The 18,015-nt window shown below is 35.4% G+C and overlaps 1 protein-coding gene across 2 annotated transcripts in view; it reads left to right on the top strand.

The window, feature by feature from the left end:
• Nucleotides 1-17,323, top strand: part of NIPAL1 (NIPA like domain containing 1) — a 29,837-nt gene extending 12,514 nt beyond the window's left edge. For both annotated transcript variants that reach the window (XM_019624611.1, XM_019624612.1), the window contains exons 2-6: nucleotides 5,859-6,125; nucleotides 9,081-9,137; nucleotides 11,416-11,506; nucleotides 12,997-13,157; nucleotides 13,667-17,323. In XM_019624611.1, coding sequence (XP_019480156.1) covers nucleotides 5,859-6,125; nucleotides 9,081-9,137; nucleotides 11,416-11,506; nucleotides 12,997-13,157; nucleotides 13,667-14,295 — 1,205 coding nt within the window. In that variant the 3' untranslated portion in view covers nucleotides 14,296-17,323. The remainder of the gene's footprint in view (nucleotides 1-5,858; nucleotides 6,126-9,080; nucleotides 9,138-11,415; nucleotides 11,507-12,996; nucleotides 13,158-13,666) is intronic.
• Nucleotides 17,324-18,015: the final 692 nt, after the last annotated feature.

Here is an 18,015-nt window from a genome sequence, read left to right as displayed (position 1 = left end):
GGAATTTTTTCTTTTAAAGTAAAAGAATGTTAAGCAGAAAATTGGGATGGTTGTTACCTCTTGAGGGGTAATGTTTTATTTCTTAAATTGGGTGGTTGATTCATTGATGTATTGAATTGTTTGTCTTTATAACTGACACATATTTCCTAAATATTAATTATTCAATATTTAGAAAAATAAATAATAAAAGCGAAGAAGTAATGTAGCTCCCTGCTGGCAGGAGTATAAATTGCTAGTCACTTTAGAGGGCTATTGACAGTATCTATTAAAATGAATGTAATAGATTTTCTATGTTGAATGAAGTCTGGATTCAGCTTCTGATATAATTACTTTGCCCACTCAAATTTTAAAAAGTCAACTGATTTTGCGATCTCTCTGATTCCTCTGAAACACTCCACAAAGCTCCTGCCCACACATCCTACTTCACCTATCTCTCCCCTTCTGTTCTCCCAACACACCCACTAATTCACCGTTCAGTCCCTCACTCCCTCCTTCAGTCATATCTGCTGTAGGCTCCCTCCTTAACATGCACGCACAACATAAAACAATTTCAGTTCTAAGGTCAGTAACTAGACAAGGTTTTTATTATTTTTCCTGCCATAAAACATGTAGCATTAATGTCCGCTGCTCACAATGAGAACTTACAAAATGCAACAAAGATTATTTGCTCTCCCCTTATCCTCTGCCCCCACACCCCATAAAAGAAGGTCGGAAACCTTCTGCTATGTCAACAGCTTAGAAAGAATATTGTTCCACTGGAATGAGATCCACCCACGCTGTTTTCAGAGATGAAGTTTTGGAATGGTTATGTTAACTACATAGTAAGCGACACTCATGCAGCCATGGAATTCACTGGAAAGCCCAGTCAGATGTTTTCTCAGGAATCAACATAACCAAAATTCTTACTATAAAAATTGCTTTCCATTCTTAGGGTTTAGGTGAGGTGAATAGTGCGCAGAACAAGATTGTTAAGGGCTAGCTTGTTTGAAAATTTGCTGCAATTCTTACTAAAACAACCTGACTGAAAATTCCTCAATGTTATAGAATATCCCTGAAATCATATAATTCTCCTTGGCATATTAGAAGTTTTGTGTCAGAATTTATCCTGTAGCTCTAAATCAAAATTGGTTCATTTTCAAGTGTCAGAGATCAATGAAATAATCATGAAAAGCTTAAATTCAATTATTTTACCTTTTTCTCGACCTGAACTTTATGGTTGTTTCTTAACTTTATATGTGGTAAAATTCAAATGACTTCATAATATTTTGCCAGGGAGGCAGAGGTCCAATTAGTAAAGTTTTGGTGCTAAGACATCTTTTGGTCAAACCGTCTTTTGTTGTTTTGTTTTGTTTTGTTTTAGATTTATTATGCCTTCTTAAGATTTTTGAGATGTAAAACTGATTTTTTTNCAAAACCTACATATCTATTAACAATTACTTTCAATGTAAATGGAGAATTAAATTAGAAATCAATAACAGAAGGATATCTGGAAAATCCCCAAATATTTGGAAATCAAGTAACACATTCCTAAATAATCCATGGGCCAAAGAAGAAATCACAAAGAAAATTTTAAAATATTTTGAACTAAATAATAAAAACAAAACATCAAAATGTGTGAGATACAGCTAGAGCTGTATTTGAAGGCAAATGTTAGCTTTAAATCCTTGTACTAGAAAGAATAAAGGTTTCAAATTAATTATCTATGTTTCCACCTTAGAAACTAGAAGAAAACCAAATTGAACTCAATATACAAGGTGTGATCAAGAAATACGGTGAATGTTTAAATAAGAAAAATTTAGTACAATAAAAGACACATTGCCATTAATTCCCCTCAAAATCCTCCTCCTAGCTTCGAACACCCTTATCCCATCATCCTTTGCCACTTTCTGAAGCAGTTCTGGAAGTCCTCTTTCATGAGTGACTTCACTTCATTCTCCATCATAACAATACTCTGTGTCACACATTGCTTCTGACATGGCAATTTCTGTCAAATAAAAACATTATAGTGTGTCCTCATCCACCTTATTCACTGGATCTGGCACCGTGCGACTTCTGGCTCTTCCCCAAAGGCAAAAGACCATGAAAGGAAAACATTTAGAATCGGTCCTGGATATCCAGGCAGCCACAACAGTGCAACTAAAGACACTCATGAAAGAGGACTCCCAGAACTGCTTCAGAAAGTGGCAAGAACGATGGGATAAGTGTGTTCAAAGCAAGGGGGAGTATTGTGAGGGGATTAATGGCAATGTGTCTTTTACTGTAATAAATTTTTTTCTTATTTAAACATTCACCGCATTTTTTTATCACACCTCATAGAAGGAAGAAAGTAATTAAAAATAGCAGAAGTCAATGAAAATTTTAAAATCAGTAAGGAAAATCAATAAAGGTAAGAGTGGTTCTTGGAAAGATTAATAAAACTGATAACCTCCTAGCGAGACTGATTGAGAAAAAAATAAGGAATCACGAGTTTCCCACAGTAGACTTGGCACAATGCTAGGCAGGACTACAACTTCTACAAATAGTGTCAAGCCCCCTCCCAAGAACCACCCCTGGGACCTAGTCACTTCAGCCCCTGCCTTAGGAACCTCAGACCTCTCTACAGTCTAGCAACTGAAAGATTAAAGCCTCATACAATAGGGATCCTCTCAGACCCCTATCCTACTCAAAGAACCTATGGCCTTGTCCCTTGAGACCTTAAGGCTCTACTGATTGTTCATTATTTTGACCATGTTCATTATTTTGACCATCACTACTGGGTCTAGGTGACCTAGCATAAAGACCAATAAAACAGGAGCTGACATTTTAGAGGTTCTCATTTATTATCACATCTTAAGTTTTGAGTTAGAAAAGGAATTTTCCCAGAGTCATGGAGTGGGTTAGTTAGAGGTTTTGAATGCCCTTCTTTGGTTAAATAAACACCATGCTTTTTGTTGGGAATAAAAGTCTCCAAAATTAATGTCACTCATGACAGTCTACGNTGAAGCCAGACCCACTGAATGAATAAATGAAATCAAATTTTAGAGCCTATACAGTCACAATCCTACTGCTAGGAGTTGTGTACACACCAAGTTACCATCATTCTATGGTAAATGAAATTATAAGACCCTTCACAAATTATTATGCAATTTAAAATAAATAAAATATTTATTATTAGGTCTGAATTTTACTGACCTTGAAAACTGATAGAATTTGGTTAATCCTCCTATACATCTAGGAGAAGCTGAGTAATAGAATAGTATTAGCACTTGATGTTAATAGCTGCTTGGAAAACTGGAAATTTAATAGACTTTGGGGTTAGACTAAGGTAGACTTGCCTCCTAGCTTTGTCAATTACCAATAGCATTGTGGTCTTGGACAAATTGTTTAACTTCCCTAAGTCTCTGTTTTTTCTCATCAGTATAATGGGGGATTCTTTTTATCAGGTTATGGTAATGAGAGGTAATCTACATAAAACTCTTCCCACAGTGTCTGGAACAAATCAGTTCCTCAATTATGGTAACTATTAAGATTATTATTATTTTACTGAAAGACAGTTTTTGGAGCTTACTATGAATTAATTAATAATTCACTGTTAGAGTATCAAATATCTAGTTAAACAACATAATTAAATACAGAAGGGCTCAGAAGGATTCAGAGTAGGAAGGAATCTATCATGAAGTAGTATACGTTTGTATTTGATAATTTTAAGTCTTTAAAATAAACATATAGCATATCACTGCCAGGGAACTAAATGTTAAGTAATTACCAGAGTTCACACAAAGCTTAGAGTCCAGTTCCAAACTGTCAGAATAGTGTGATCTCATTGAAGACACAGGCATTATCAGAGTACACAGAAAAGCCATGTTTTTAGGAATATGGCTAAACTAGATCTAAGGTAAATGATATTCTTAATCTATCATACAAATCTCAAAACAAGGTTGTAAAGGATCCAGCTAAGCTTCAAGTAACTTACCTCCCTTTCTCTCTTTTAGGGAGGGAACAAAATCCAAAACCTTCACAATATAACCTCATAATATCTAGCACTGAGTCAGAAACTACGAGACACACAAAGAAGCAGGAAAATATGATCTATAATCAGGATAAACAATCAGTAAATAAAATATCTATCATAAATATGCTCAAGAATTTAAAAAAAACATAATGAACAAACAAATATGAAAGTAACAAATGGAACTTCTGGAAATTAGAAGGAAACTGAAATGACAAACTTACCACATATCTATTCAGAGGAATAGATAATACAGAAGATAACATCAGTAAACTTGAAGACATAGCAATCAAAGCCGTCCAAACTGAAGCAAGAGATAAAACATCACAGCCTCCAAGACTCGTGAGGCTATATTAAGCAGCTCAACATATGTGTAATTGGTGTCCTAGAAGGGAGGAGGTAGAAGCAAATATTTGAAGAAATAGTGGCCCAAAATTTTCTAAATTAATAAAAAGTATTAACCCACATACTCAAGAATCTCAAATGAACCCACACAGAATAAACATAAAGAAAATCACACCCAGGCAAATAGAAGCCCAATTATTGAAAATAACTGGTTAAAAAAAAATGTTTATTAGCCAGAGGGGGAAAATAGACACATTACATATTGTGGAAAAAAACCAAATGAATAGTCACAGCCTTCTAATAGAAACAATGTAAATTAAAAGGCAATAGAATAATATCCTTAAAGTGCTAAAAGAAAAGAAATACTGTCAACTTATACTTCTATACCAAGGAAAAACAGCTTTCAAAAATAAAGACCTTTTTTCAGACAAACAAAATGGAGAGGACCTATTGCTAGCAAATCAACACTATAAGAAATATTAAAGAAACTTCTTCAATATTTTATCCAGCCACATCAATAATTACCAAACAAGTAATCACAATAAATGAGCTAACTAAAAGCAGAGATTGACAGCTTGGTTAAAAAAAGTAAAATGTNCCATTTTTTGTTTAGGGTAATTCATAATGGGAAAATATGTCTTTTAAAATGAAAAAAAACATTGAAAAGACAGTCAGAAAATCTAGTCACAATGTCACCTGTTGACAGCTTTTCAAGTGGAGAACAGATAACAAAAAGTTTCTTATATAGGGTAAAATGTTTTCATTTTGTGTTTTAGTGTTTAGCTTCAAAATTCCAAGGTGCTTATAATGGGTCTGGTTCAGGGGATTTACATGCTTATTTGTATCCTGTTCTAAAAAAAAGAAGCCTATTGATGGTTAATTCATTTTTCTATTAGATTCGGTTTTATTTAGGAGAAGGTAGACTATAGACCTGAAAAATCATCCTCTTTGGGGAAAGTGGTATAGAAAACTAAACCCACTTTTAAACACATTTTCTGAAGTATACAATTCATACCCCACCAAATGGGTTAAATTTCCTGTAACATGGTGATTGCGAGACCAGTGGGGCTGTTGTGCCCTTTTCCTACATTCAAGTGTCACAGACACCGTTTTCCAGGAGCCAGGCTGATAATATAAAGGAGTGAAGTGGGCATGAGAGGGGCAGTGATGAATTGCCGAACACAAGCCAGGTCTAACCAGCTACTTGCTGCTCCAGCAGGTTACTATTTTTCTGGAACAAAGAACCAAGTATTGCCAAGATTTTGCAATTTATAAGAGGAATCCAGACTTTCATGCAAAAATCTCTCATATTTAAATGACGACAACTAAACAAATTTAAAAAAAAATTTTAAGAACCTGCATGAGCCAAACTCAACAGGTCCACAGGACCACCTGCTGGGAACTTCGGTTCCTACAGTGAAAAACAGTGTTTCAGTACCATCCACTCTTTTTCTTGCAAAAAGGGAGTAAACATGAATGCATCTCTCTTTCATGTGTTGACATTTCCTTCTTTCCTTTTTTGCAGGCTACGTGCTGTCTCTGGTCTGTCCAAACTCCTCCCAGGCTTGGTGTGAGATCACAAATGTGTCACAGCTGCTGGATGTTCCTGTCCTCTACAGGGACCTGAATTCCAGCCTAACCAACTTGAGCATTTCTGCAAATGTAGAAAACAAATACAGTCTTTATGTAGGCCTGGTACTGGCAGTAAGTTCCAGTATTTTTATTGGCTCCAGTTTCATACTGAAAAAGAAGGGCCTCTTGCAACTGGCCAATAAGGGCGCTGTTAGAGCTGGTAAGAAATGGATGCAACTAATGAATTCAAGTTTCTAACTGCACGAATAATCCTACTGTAAAATCATAATTCTACAGTAATAATAGTTTACAGTCTCTATTTATCTTCGCCTCTATCTCCATTCTTAGCAATTCTCTTCTCAGACAGGACTGAGCCAGCCATGTCTCCTTTAGGGAGAGACTAAAATTCTTGCTTCATGAGGTTTAGAGTGTGGTATGGATTCTTTCATAGCTTTAGTCTGCAATTTCAGGAGTCAAAACCCGACCATGCTAATCTCCTGTGTGAAACACATCAGTGGCTTTTCTTTGCCCCTAGAATACCATCTAAACATCTTCCCATAGACTCGGACCTCCAGCATGAAATGGCTCCTGCTACCTCTCAGCTTCATCTTCTGCTATGTTCCTAGTCACCTTCTTTTTCTCTGGTTCTGGAACATACCAAGTTGTTTCCTACCTCAAGGCCTTTTCTCTTGGGCTGGAACACTCTTCTCCCTGTCCTTCACTTGTCTGATGCATCCTTGAGATCTCAGCTTATCATCGCCCCAGGAAGGCCTTTCTTGGCCATCCTCTCTGGGCAGGTCTCCCTCACCACCACACTGTTACTCTCTGTCACTGCACTAATGGTTTCCTTCATTATACCTAGAATAATTTGTTATTGTACATTTACTGTTTATGTACTTGTTCTCAACAGGTTTACTTGTTTATTGATAGTAGATTCACAAGAATGGGAATCTTCCCTAACATAGTATTTGGCACCCAGTAAATAGTTGTTAAATCAATCAATGGATAACAATAGAATTAGGTTGCTATTAATAGTGACGTGTCACCTGCTGAGTAGCTCTGCTTGACTACCCTTCATTAACCATGAATTTCCTATTTATTCTTATCAAGAATAATATCAGAAAAGAGATAAGATTATTCTAAGGTTCAGGTGGAAAAATAAACGACTATAAATTGTGCAAACAAGTTTATAAAAGAGTACTATTGAGGGGATATTTGCACTATCAAAAATGAAAACATGCTATAATGCTGTCTTAATTAAAATAGTTTGGTACTGGCATTCAAAAAGATAACACAAAATAATAAGAGACAATTAAAAACTTATAAGGGGACCCAAGTACATACAACAATTTAATGTATGATTTTTTTAAAGTGTTATTTCAGTCTACTGAAGAGAGAATGAATTATTCAATCAAAAGTATTGAGACAATTGGCAAAAATTACAGCAGAAAAATATAAAACTTCTACTTTATACCACTCATCAAAATAAATTCTACATAGTTTAGAGTTCAATTTAAAATGAAATAATTTTTTTAGAAAACTAAAAGAAGGTCTTTCTAAGCATAAAGATAAAGGAAGAATCTATTCTATATAAAGGAAGAGATTATCTGGGTTGATAAATAAATAAATAAATCCTATATGGAAACACCTTTAACTGAAACTAAAAAGGAAATGACATATGGGGGGGATTTCAAAATATACGACAAAGGGTAGTATATATATATATATATATATATATATATATATATAGAGAGAGAGAGAGAGAGAGAGAGAGAGAGAGAGAGAGAGAGAGAGAGAGAGTGATTGTAGTCAATAAGAAAAGATTAGTACCCTAACAGAAACTAGGCAAAGCACATAGAAACAAGAAACTCACAAAGTGAGAAATGCACGTGGCCAATAAGCATACATAAGTAAATGTTGTTTCACCCGAAGAGATACCAACTATATAACAATGAGCTCCTAGGTTGTTGCCTACCATTTTAACAAAATATGTGTTTTTTCTTTAAAAGATAATGCTGTATGTTAGAGAAGGACTTTGGGAAATAGGTAGCCCTCCCAAACGTTGCTAGAGGCAGTTTACATCGGCACAAACTTTCCTGAGAGTAATTTGGGAAAGCTTAAAAATCTTAATGTCTTAAAACCTAGTATTTCCACTTTGGGGAATTTATCTTAAGAAGTGCACAAGGATGCCACCTAGATTTACATACCAGGATACTTATTTAAGGGTTTATATAATGAGAACAATACTAGAAACATATACATATGGTCTCTTACATGCTAAGTAAATAATGATATGCCGGATTTTGGAATATTCAACTATTAATTAAGGACACGAGAAAGTATTTGTGAAATATTAAGTTTTTTAAAGACAGATTATGAAATCATTTTGTATTATAATTCCAATTTAGTCATTTGCAAATTTTGTAAGGAGAGAATCCTAAGTAAATATAGTTAACTACCTTACAATATAATCTTCACAGCTAACATATCCTGCCTAGTTTAACAAAATCAGATAGGTCAGACTCACAGGGATAAGTATATTGAAATTGGTGAGAAAATTCCATTTTCTACAGCAAGCATAACAATGACTTAATGTCACAGATTACAGGAGTGGGAAGATAACTCTTTGAATACCTTAGGAAAGCTTTATGTCCTTTTCAGGAGGCTAGACACAAATTTAATTTTGTGATGCCAGGGTAGAGAGTAGAGCTCAGCTGGCTAATGCTCATTATTCTCTGATTGACTGTCTAAAATCTCTAAAACTCTCATGTTGACCATTTTCTTCCCTTTAAGGTCCACATTAGGTACTAATGTAATTCATGATTTATGATTTTGTGTCTTTAATTTTAACTGTTGCTAAAACAAAGTATTTAGAACTTACGAGTATAACACTTTTTTGGGGTTTTTTTATGTCCACACCTCTGAATAGCATAAATATAGTAAACCTGATGATTAAAAAAACTTACTTTCTATAGAAATCAAAGTTGATGTAATAGAAAGTATTAGAAGATCTTTGGAAATGACCAAGTAAATATTAAATATTAATAAAATAAAATTTAATTGGCCTTAAGTCTGGCCTCTTCCAACCATATTTCAGTACCTTTTCTAGAAGTCAGTTCTCCAAACCTTCTTCCTCCACTTACAAACTTAATTTTCATTTTTATTATTTTCTTAGGACAAGGTGGACATTCTTACCTTAAGGAATGGCTTTGGTGGGCAGGATTACTCTCAAGTAAGTCCTTATTGCTGAGACTAGTGTTTGCTTCTAAAATGATAAATTACATGGACTTGTTCAAAATTAATTAATGTATCCTCTTGGTAAAGATGGCATTTCAGTCTGGAAACGTGTTGTGGGTAGAATATATTGTCTTATATATCAAATAAGTCATATGTATTGAGAATTAATCTTAACTCTCCCTCCCCAACCCCCATGTTCTCAATACTGCCTTGGAATGCAAGGAAAAAAGTTAACGTTTGAAGTATTCTATTTTATCATAAACGTCTCCTCTTATATTCTATTCCTCATAACAGTTGAAGGAAATGCTTTCTTCCACCATTTTCCCAGCTCCTTATTCAAATCTGTGACTACGCTAGCTGCCTGTTTTCTAAGGAATGGATACATTTTCCTGGCCAGGACCAAAACATGGATCAATTAATGTCCCCTCTGACTGCTTAGCAGTGAACCAATGAGGAGATGAAGGTTGTCAGCACTCTCCCTTCCTCCTAGACTTGCCCAGAGGATTAAATGAGACTCTAGAATGTGAACGCACTTTCTAAATGCTAAGGTGGTGTCCAAATAAAATACAGTGTCATCTCCCTCAGGCATTTTTGCAGAGTTCTATCTCTGTCCTAACACCTCTGAACTTTCTTAAACCCCAAACCGAAAACTTCCAAAGAAAGGACCTCATAAACTGTAGTGTCACACCACTTTCTAGTCATCTCCCTCTGCAGCCAGAAGCCTTAAAACTTCCATTTATTTTTCCATATAAAAGTAACACATTGCAGTATTTGTGAGATCCTGTTATAAGAAAGAATTGGAATACTTTTCTGTAATCAATAGTGGGTTTAAAAATAATGAATAAATATAATCTAAATTTGTATACTTAGTTTTTAAGGTGTTTCCCATCTGTTTTCTTCATTTGAGTAACAGTTGACAAAGACTATGCTGGGAAAATTCTAATCGATATTTAGATGATTCTCTCTCTCTCTCTCTCTCTCTCTCCCTGTCTCTCCCTCCCTCCCTCCCTCTCTCCCTCTCCCACCCTCTCTCCCACTTGCATCTCCCCACTCTCTACCCACACAACAGAATAAAAATATAAGGAGACTATTATGTGGCTACATTTAGAACATTATTCTCATCATGTACAAAGTTTATACCAGTGTTGAAGAAAGAAAGACAAGCATAAGTCTTCAACATTAGAGATTTTATCCAGTGACAAACATCCAGTACTTTAAGGATGAATCAATATTTTCCTGGAAAGCTGTCTATAAAGATAAAACTATAAAGTATTCAAGAAAGCTTACTATTCTAAGAAAACTGCCATTGCTCTTCTTAGGAGCACAGTCTCCTAACAGTTCTGTTCTGTTAGTTTCTATTTGTCATGTGATGTTTTCCTGAAGCTGAGTGAGTGCTCCTGTAGATTTGGCTCAGGGCGTAGATTTGGCTCAGGGCGTGAGGCGGGGTCATAGCAGCCAGAGGGAAAAAGAAAACCTGTGCTGGTGTCTTTCACCAGTTCCAGAAGCTCGCTCTACAATGAGTTTGCTTGGCATAGTTTCCCAGTGTGAAATATTCCATTCTGTGGGTAAGTGTTCAGTGGCGACCTGTGAGAATAACTTGGCCCCAACACAAGAGCCCAGCTCTTAGCGGAGATCTCCCTCACTCTGAAAGTTATTTGCATCACAGTATCTCATGGAAGTTTAGAGTTCCTCAGGTAAGAAAGGGATTGCTGGAGCACATTGTTATGACTTTAAAACAGCTGCTTGGATCTCCTTGAGCTAGGAAGATAGTGTTACATGCTTGTAGATCAGCAATTCAGAGATGCCTGACTACATGGGCCTGTGGTAGGCATTTCTGGCTGCCCCCTGCCTGGGCAGTAGACCTCTCTACAGAGCATTCTAAATTTACAAGTTGTTGTATTGTTAATTTGCATAACAGTAGGTATTCTTGAGCAAACACAATAATTCTCTGCTTACTCCAAAGCTACCTCTACTAGATTTCATCTCAGTGACCAAGTATGTTTCTGGTACTGAAGTAACTAAAATCTTCATTGAAAGTCATTTAAAATGTGTATTCATCTGTCACCACTTTTTGCATAGTTGAGCTTGTATCCAGGTAATTACAGTTTGTCAGCATCCCTAAATACCAACACTTCCCCACCCTCCATAAAAAAACTTAAATTATTCCTTTTCCCCTAGATCTGCCATTGTTTTTGGGATACAAGCCTACTGCTTGGTGCATGTCATTTGTTTTTCTCTTCTGACTAATGTTAATACCACTGCTTGCTTTCTAGTGGCAGCAGGAGAGGCTGTGAATTTTGCAGCCTATGCTTTTGCACCTGCCACCTTGGTCACCCCGCTGGGCGCCCTGAGTGTTCTCATAAGGTACGTGTGCAATAAGGAACGTGGCTTCTGTCGGGATTTTAAAACACGATAAACAACCCACAAGAAATATGTTACTAAGCATATCTCAAAAAAAAAAACTTTTAAAAATCACAAAAATAACTTGAGAAGACTGCACAGTAGTAAATTGTAGTAGGAATAGGAAATCAATACATTGTCTTATTTAGAAAACTCGAAGACAGTAAGCCTGGTTGCCTGCTAACATGAAGTAATCGTATGTTATATTTGTGACAATTCAACGAAGCCTAGCAGATATTTTTCTCTCTTACCAGAACAAATTGCCACAGGCCTTTTAATATTTTCTAATCCATTAATCCTAATCGCTAATGACCGTTGCTACTGGAGGACTTTAAAAAGTGTTTGGGTTAAATTTCAACTCTCACTCAAAGTCTTGCATTGTCTGCTGGATACTTCTGTTTGGAGATCTCTTCATTTCTTTCAGTACTGGAAATATTTTCTTTTAGTACTAGAGTGATAGTAGAACGTGGATTTTAATTTTTCCGAATTGGGGCTTTCTATTTAGGCTCCCAAATGAATATGGCCAGTGTGTCCATGAATTCTCTTATTTTGTAGCTAAGAAACTTTTGTTTGTTACCTTTTTCATTTCCTTTTATCTCAGTTCTTTATCAGCCTCTAATAGAAAGCTGATGACTAGGAGAGTACCCACCTCAGTTCACCTTCTTTATAGGACTGTCGTGAGAATTCAATGAGGCAATACACATAAAGCACTACAACACTATGCGATGAATGATCGTTTTTTCACTGAGGCTGCAGTCCTCATGAGTGGCCACCTGAGGGCGACTCTTGGAAAGCACCTGGTAATTGATGACAGTCTTGGGTGCAAATGGGCACTGGTAATGCCAGGGCATCAGAAGTCTGGTGTGCAGGAGCCACAGCAGATGTACTCGTGGAACAGCAGGATGGCATAGTCTGGTGTCCATGGTGGTGCCAATTTGGAACTTTCTGAGGCCATGGCAACCAAAGTAAGCAGGAGCATTTATAGGTGAACGTATCAGGGCAGTAGCATCTGGTAAGAAAATAGTTCAGTATTTTGACAACCCATGAGGGTACTTGTGTGTACTAGCCAAGTATCAGCCCCAGCAGAATAATTCTTCTTTAGGCATATATCTTTCTTTGAAATTTTCATGAGCACACGTATTCTAAATGTATCTTGCCAGTAAGATGGGGAAATTGAAAACGAATTGAGTGGGACCTCTTAGAAGGTCATGGGAAGATTACAGGGGTATCAAATGTCTATTATGACTTTTTAGATATAGAAGCAATTAAGCAGATTGGATTGACCGTCTTTCCCCGAGTTTTAAGATTAATCAGGTTATTCAGTGTCATGTAGCATATTCAAATCAGCTGATTGGGATACAGAGTGGCATGTACCACAGTATGACTTTTGAGCTGCTATGGAATCAAAAGGTAATTGAACAAGAGTGATTTTTTTTTCTTTCTTCTCCCAACAGCGCAATATTGTCATCCTATTTTTTAAATGAGCACTTGAACATTCATGGGAAAATAGGCTGCATATTAAGTATATTGGGGTCAACTGTGATGGTTATCCATGCCCCACAAGAAGAGGAAGTAACTTCTTTGCATGAAATGGAAATGAAATTGAGAGACCCAGGTCTGTGAATCAGCTGAAAGAAACACTCACTCAAATGCTGCTCCACTTTCTCTCCTCATCAAATGAATTTTTAGTGATATTGTAATAGACCTCCTACAAGCTGAGTTGTGGGGTATGAGATATACTAAGGTTACAAGTCTTCTGAAAAGGTGACACAACTTATTTTTCCATCCATGCTTCCGCTCTACACAATGAAACGGACAGATGGGGCTAGAAGCACCAGACTTAAACTCCAATCTAAACTTTGGCCACTCTCTCCCTCTAAAAATAAAAAGTCAATCAAACAATATCTGCCATACCTCATAGTGTTATCTGCAAGATTCAAAAGACATGTTTGTAAAACTCCATTGTAAAATATCAAGAGCCATGCAGTAAAAGTTGTGGTTTTTAAATTTAATCTCTTTTCTTTCTAAAACACGTAAGCACCAAAATTCATGACTAACAAGATTTCACAAAGACATGATCATATGAGCATTTTCTGAAGTCTAATTCTTTTCTCTTCCTAACAGGATTCATTTCCTTTGCTGTGATTGTAACTGTGATCGCCTTGGTGCTGATTTTGATCGTGGCTCCCAAGAAGGGACAGACCAACATATTGGTTTACATTTCAATCTGTTCATTGATTGGAGCATTTTCAGTGTCTTCTGTCAAGGGCCTGGGAATTGCCATTAAGGAACTGTTGGAATGGAAGCCAGTTTACAAGCATCCACTGGTCTTTGTTTTGCTGGCTGTACTTGTGCTTTCAGTGACAACACAGATTAACTATCTCAACAAGGCACTGGACACCTTTAATACATCTCTTGTGACTCCCATTTATTATGTGTTCTTCACATCCATGGTAGTGACTTGCTCCGCCATCTTATTCCAAGAATGGTACGGCATGAAAGCTGGAGATATCATCGGAACCCTCAGTGGGTTCCTCACCATTATCAATGGTATCTTCCTTCTACATGCTTTTAAAAACACTGACATTACCTGGAGTGACCTGACATCCACTACTCAGAAAGAAGTCCTCTCCCTGAATGGCAATGAAGACAAATACGTCTTACTAGAGAACATAGAATGTTCAACCCTAGGATATGAGGATGACATTACCTTGTTTAGCAGGACTGATAATCAAAGTCTCTACAAACCCTGAACTTGAACCAATATGACACTTGGAGAAGAAATACCTGATTCTTAGAAGAACTATTAGGAAAGCTGACATTTTTAAAGTTCTAACTAATAATTTAGGTATGAGGCCAAATAAAAATGCCTTCATTTTTGGCCATCAAATTTGAAAATCAAGGTTTTGATCTTTCTCCAGAAGACTTCTGCTATTTCTTGTTTCTACAAACATGAAATATTCCCTGAGCATAAAAGAAGTTAGAGTTAGATAGTCTCAGAATTATCTCTTTCTTCTGGTCACAATATGTTTGGCTCTGCAGAGTGGCTGTTCATTTCCTTGGCTGCTATTCTTAGTCTCACAGTAATTCATAGATAAACTCAACTGTATGCTGATAAGCAGAGTATCAATCATTCTCAGATGAATCATAGTTTCAAATTATTCAAACTGAGAAGTGAGGTTACTGATGGTTTTCTTCCTCTTCCACAACTTCCTTTATTTAAACTAGATAGATAAAGGGTAAAGTGTTAAATAAAAAAAATAGACCTGCTTTGGAAATCTCCTTAGAGGGTTAGAATGCAAAAACATATGTGCCCATGCAGGGCTTATGAATTGTAATTTATTGACATATCATTGAAGATTATTACTATTTAAAAGGGGAAGAATGGAGGAGGGAAATATTTTGTACCTTAGGTAAATGAAACAGAATTTTTTTTGTTTGTTTTCACCAAAACGAATGATTGTGTTCACAAGTTCTTTTAACTCAGACCTGAACAACATAAGACAAAATTGAATTTCTGGAGAAGTCCTAGTGAATTCAGTTTGGGAATTCTTCATGGTCATTTTGTTCCTTTCTTTTACTATTATCCCAACGGTCATTTTTCTTGTTGGTGTGGAGATTTTCATAAAGTAATTGCTACATTATTTTAGGATTATAGTGTACACTTTGATTTGTCTCAAATGTTTAATCCCCAAAGAGTGGGTTTTCCACAAACTGTTTGGAAATAACTAATCTTTGTGAAAAACCTGAATGAGTTATCATAATTGTTCGCTTGAAATTTGGCACTTTGACGCTCATTAAGGAAATTATAATTAGTTACAAACCTTTTATAAAATATACATGTCCTACCACAATAAGCGGTAGATTATCTTTTTCTGTTGAATTTCATCCTGACCATGTTTTCCATACATTTTATTGATAACTATCTGGGGAGAATAGGAAGTGGAGTTAACTTCCTAGAAAACAAAATGTTAAAACCTCAGGGACTACTACAGGCAAATAAACTTTTACGTATGAAAACGTACATAAAGTTTTCCTGTCTCACTCCAAGTGCATGGCAGGAATAACATTTTTGGTGGCCTTTAATGTCTATGGACAGATTTCTCATCACTAATTGCTTTAACGGAAAACAAGAAAATAGCTATCTTATTTCCAGACTAAACATACTTCTCTCAAAACAAAACAAAAATCCTAACCAAAAAATCGTAACATTTAAAAAACAAAACCCTTTCTGGTTGACTGGACTTTGCTGTTCTAACATCAAATGTTATTAGTTTTGTCTATTTATTTGTTTGTAATCTAACTCAGGTCTATCCTGGGTAATAATAAATTCTGTTATTCAGAATTCTATTACACCGACTTTAGCATTTCCCCAGTGCTGTTGAACTGTGAGTGATGTTCACAGTGATGACCTGACATGACTGCCAAGTCCTAAAGTGCTGTTACAGACTCTTCAGCGAAGTTTAATGTTGAGTGCAATTCAGTGCATTCTAAATATTTAAAAATTGATAATCCATGGAAGATACATGGGTTGATACTTCAGGTTAAATATGTGTTTACTGTGTTGATTGATGTTTCATTTTAATTGTATATCAGATATATAAGCTATGAACACAAATTTGTAGGAAAAGGTAGTGTTTGAAAAATGTAGAAATTCCTTTAAGGTTTTTCTTCTTTCTACTGAAAACTCTATTGGTTTCTCCAGGATAACTTTTTGGTGAGGAAATTAATGGTGTCCAACCTGAGGCTGTGAATTTTAGTGTCAGATATTTCTTTAATGTCACCCGTTGCAAAACTTTGCCCTTGGTGCATTGTGCCTGGGTTGAAGGTTCTTGAAACACTAGAGACCGTGTGTACCCTGGACTGGAAAATGAACTGGTGTTGACGCATATGCCCACAAAAAAGTCTGAGAAAAATTTAATGAGTTGAAATATGTTGAGAAACAATGAAATATTTGAAAAACTCTAAAATTCCCTGGGTGGGCATATGCATTGAAAAATCAAAATGTTACTGCAAATCTCAAACTCAGAATAATTTTTCCCAAGTAGGAAGATATTGTCTGAGGAGGAATAAAATGCTGGATCCTTATAGTCAGATTAATGTTAGTGTTAACTGGTTGTTTCACATACGTATGTATTTTAATATATATTTTCTTTATCTCACCTACATGATATTTTAATATTTATTATGTGAATCTCTGCACATGTGTCATTAAGGATTACAAAGTTGTCCTCACACAGCCAAGGTGAAAGCTTTTCCTAATTCTGTAAACATAATAGTTTCATTTTATTTTTTGACTTATAATTTTACTCTTAGGTCAACAGTGAATTCAGATTGCAAAATGTTCATTAAACTCTTTAGATTTAACAGCATGAAATTAACACCTTTGTTTTAAGAGTACTAAATCAAACACATGGAAAGCACCCTACATCATACCTGACATATGAGGCATTTAATAAAATTTAGTTTTTTTTGAATCACCATTTTAATTCTTATAGTCCTATTACTAGATAAGGACCATCAGTTGCCAGTTTTCATACACTCTTCATCTTTTCTCAATTTCTATCATATTAGCTCATTTAAAATAACCCAAGTGAAAATTCCATCATTACACTATCTCAACACAAATCAATACGTGATTCCAACAAATATTTTTCTTAATAAAACTGAACTAACTGCAAACTTCACATTCCAACAAAACTTTGGAAAGGTCTATGAACATATGTGGAATGTTCTCAAATATTTTGAATAAACTCTGGTCATGAAATTTTCTATTTCTCAAATGTTTATAAATACTGTTCATTTTTAAAAGTTTACAAATTTTAAATTAATTTTTTCTGTATATTTTCATTTACAATAAAATAATGTGGTTTAATTATGCTTGTTGGAGTTCAATTTTTAGTTTATTGAAGTTAAATTTATATAATGGCAAAAATATTCCCACTTAGTTTTGAGATAAAAAAGTAAGTTTCCAAGGTAAAAAAAAAAAATCTGTACTTAGGTTAATTTTGCTTTGTCATTTTCCTTGAAAATAAATCTGTTTTTTAGAAGAAGGCTCTCCAGAAACTATCTCCTATATAACTGATTTGTCACCTGAACAACAGATAGGAGAAACTACCTTATCTTTCAGTAATTTTATTGAACAAGATCAGCACTCAATGTTGTTTTCTGCTACCTTAGCTTACAAATCGCTCATTCAATCCTCTGCTTCATTTAATCTACTGTTCATTCCCTCTAATGTATTCTTCATTTTGGTTACTATATTCTTCATCTCTGACTGGTTCTTTTTTATGTTTTCTATCTTCATTTTTATGTTTCCTATCTTTTTGTTGAAGCTCTCACTGAGATCAGTGAGCATTTTTATAACAAGTGTTTTGAACTCTGCATCTAGTAGATTGTCTCCATTTTTTCTGGAGCTTTGTTCTGTTCTTTTATTTGGGACATGTTTCTTTGTCTCCCCATTTTGGCTGCCT

This window comes from Hipposideros armiger, unplaced genomic scaffold (genome assembly GCF_001890085.2).
Source record: "Hipposideros armiger isolate ML-2016 unplaced genomic scaffold, ASM189008v1 scaffold_596, whole genome shotgun sequence".
Lineage (NCBI taxonomy): Eukaryota > Metazoa > Chordata > Mammalia > Chiroptera > Hipposideridae > Hipposideros > Hipposideros armiger.
This window is presented reverse-complemented; position numbering and strand designations above follow the sequence as displayed.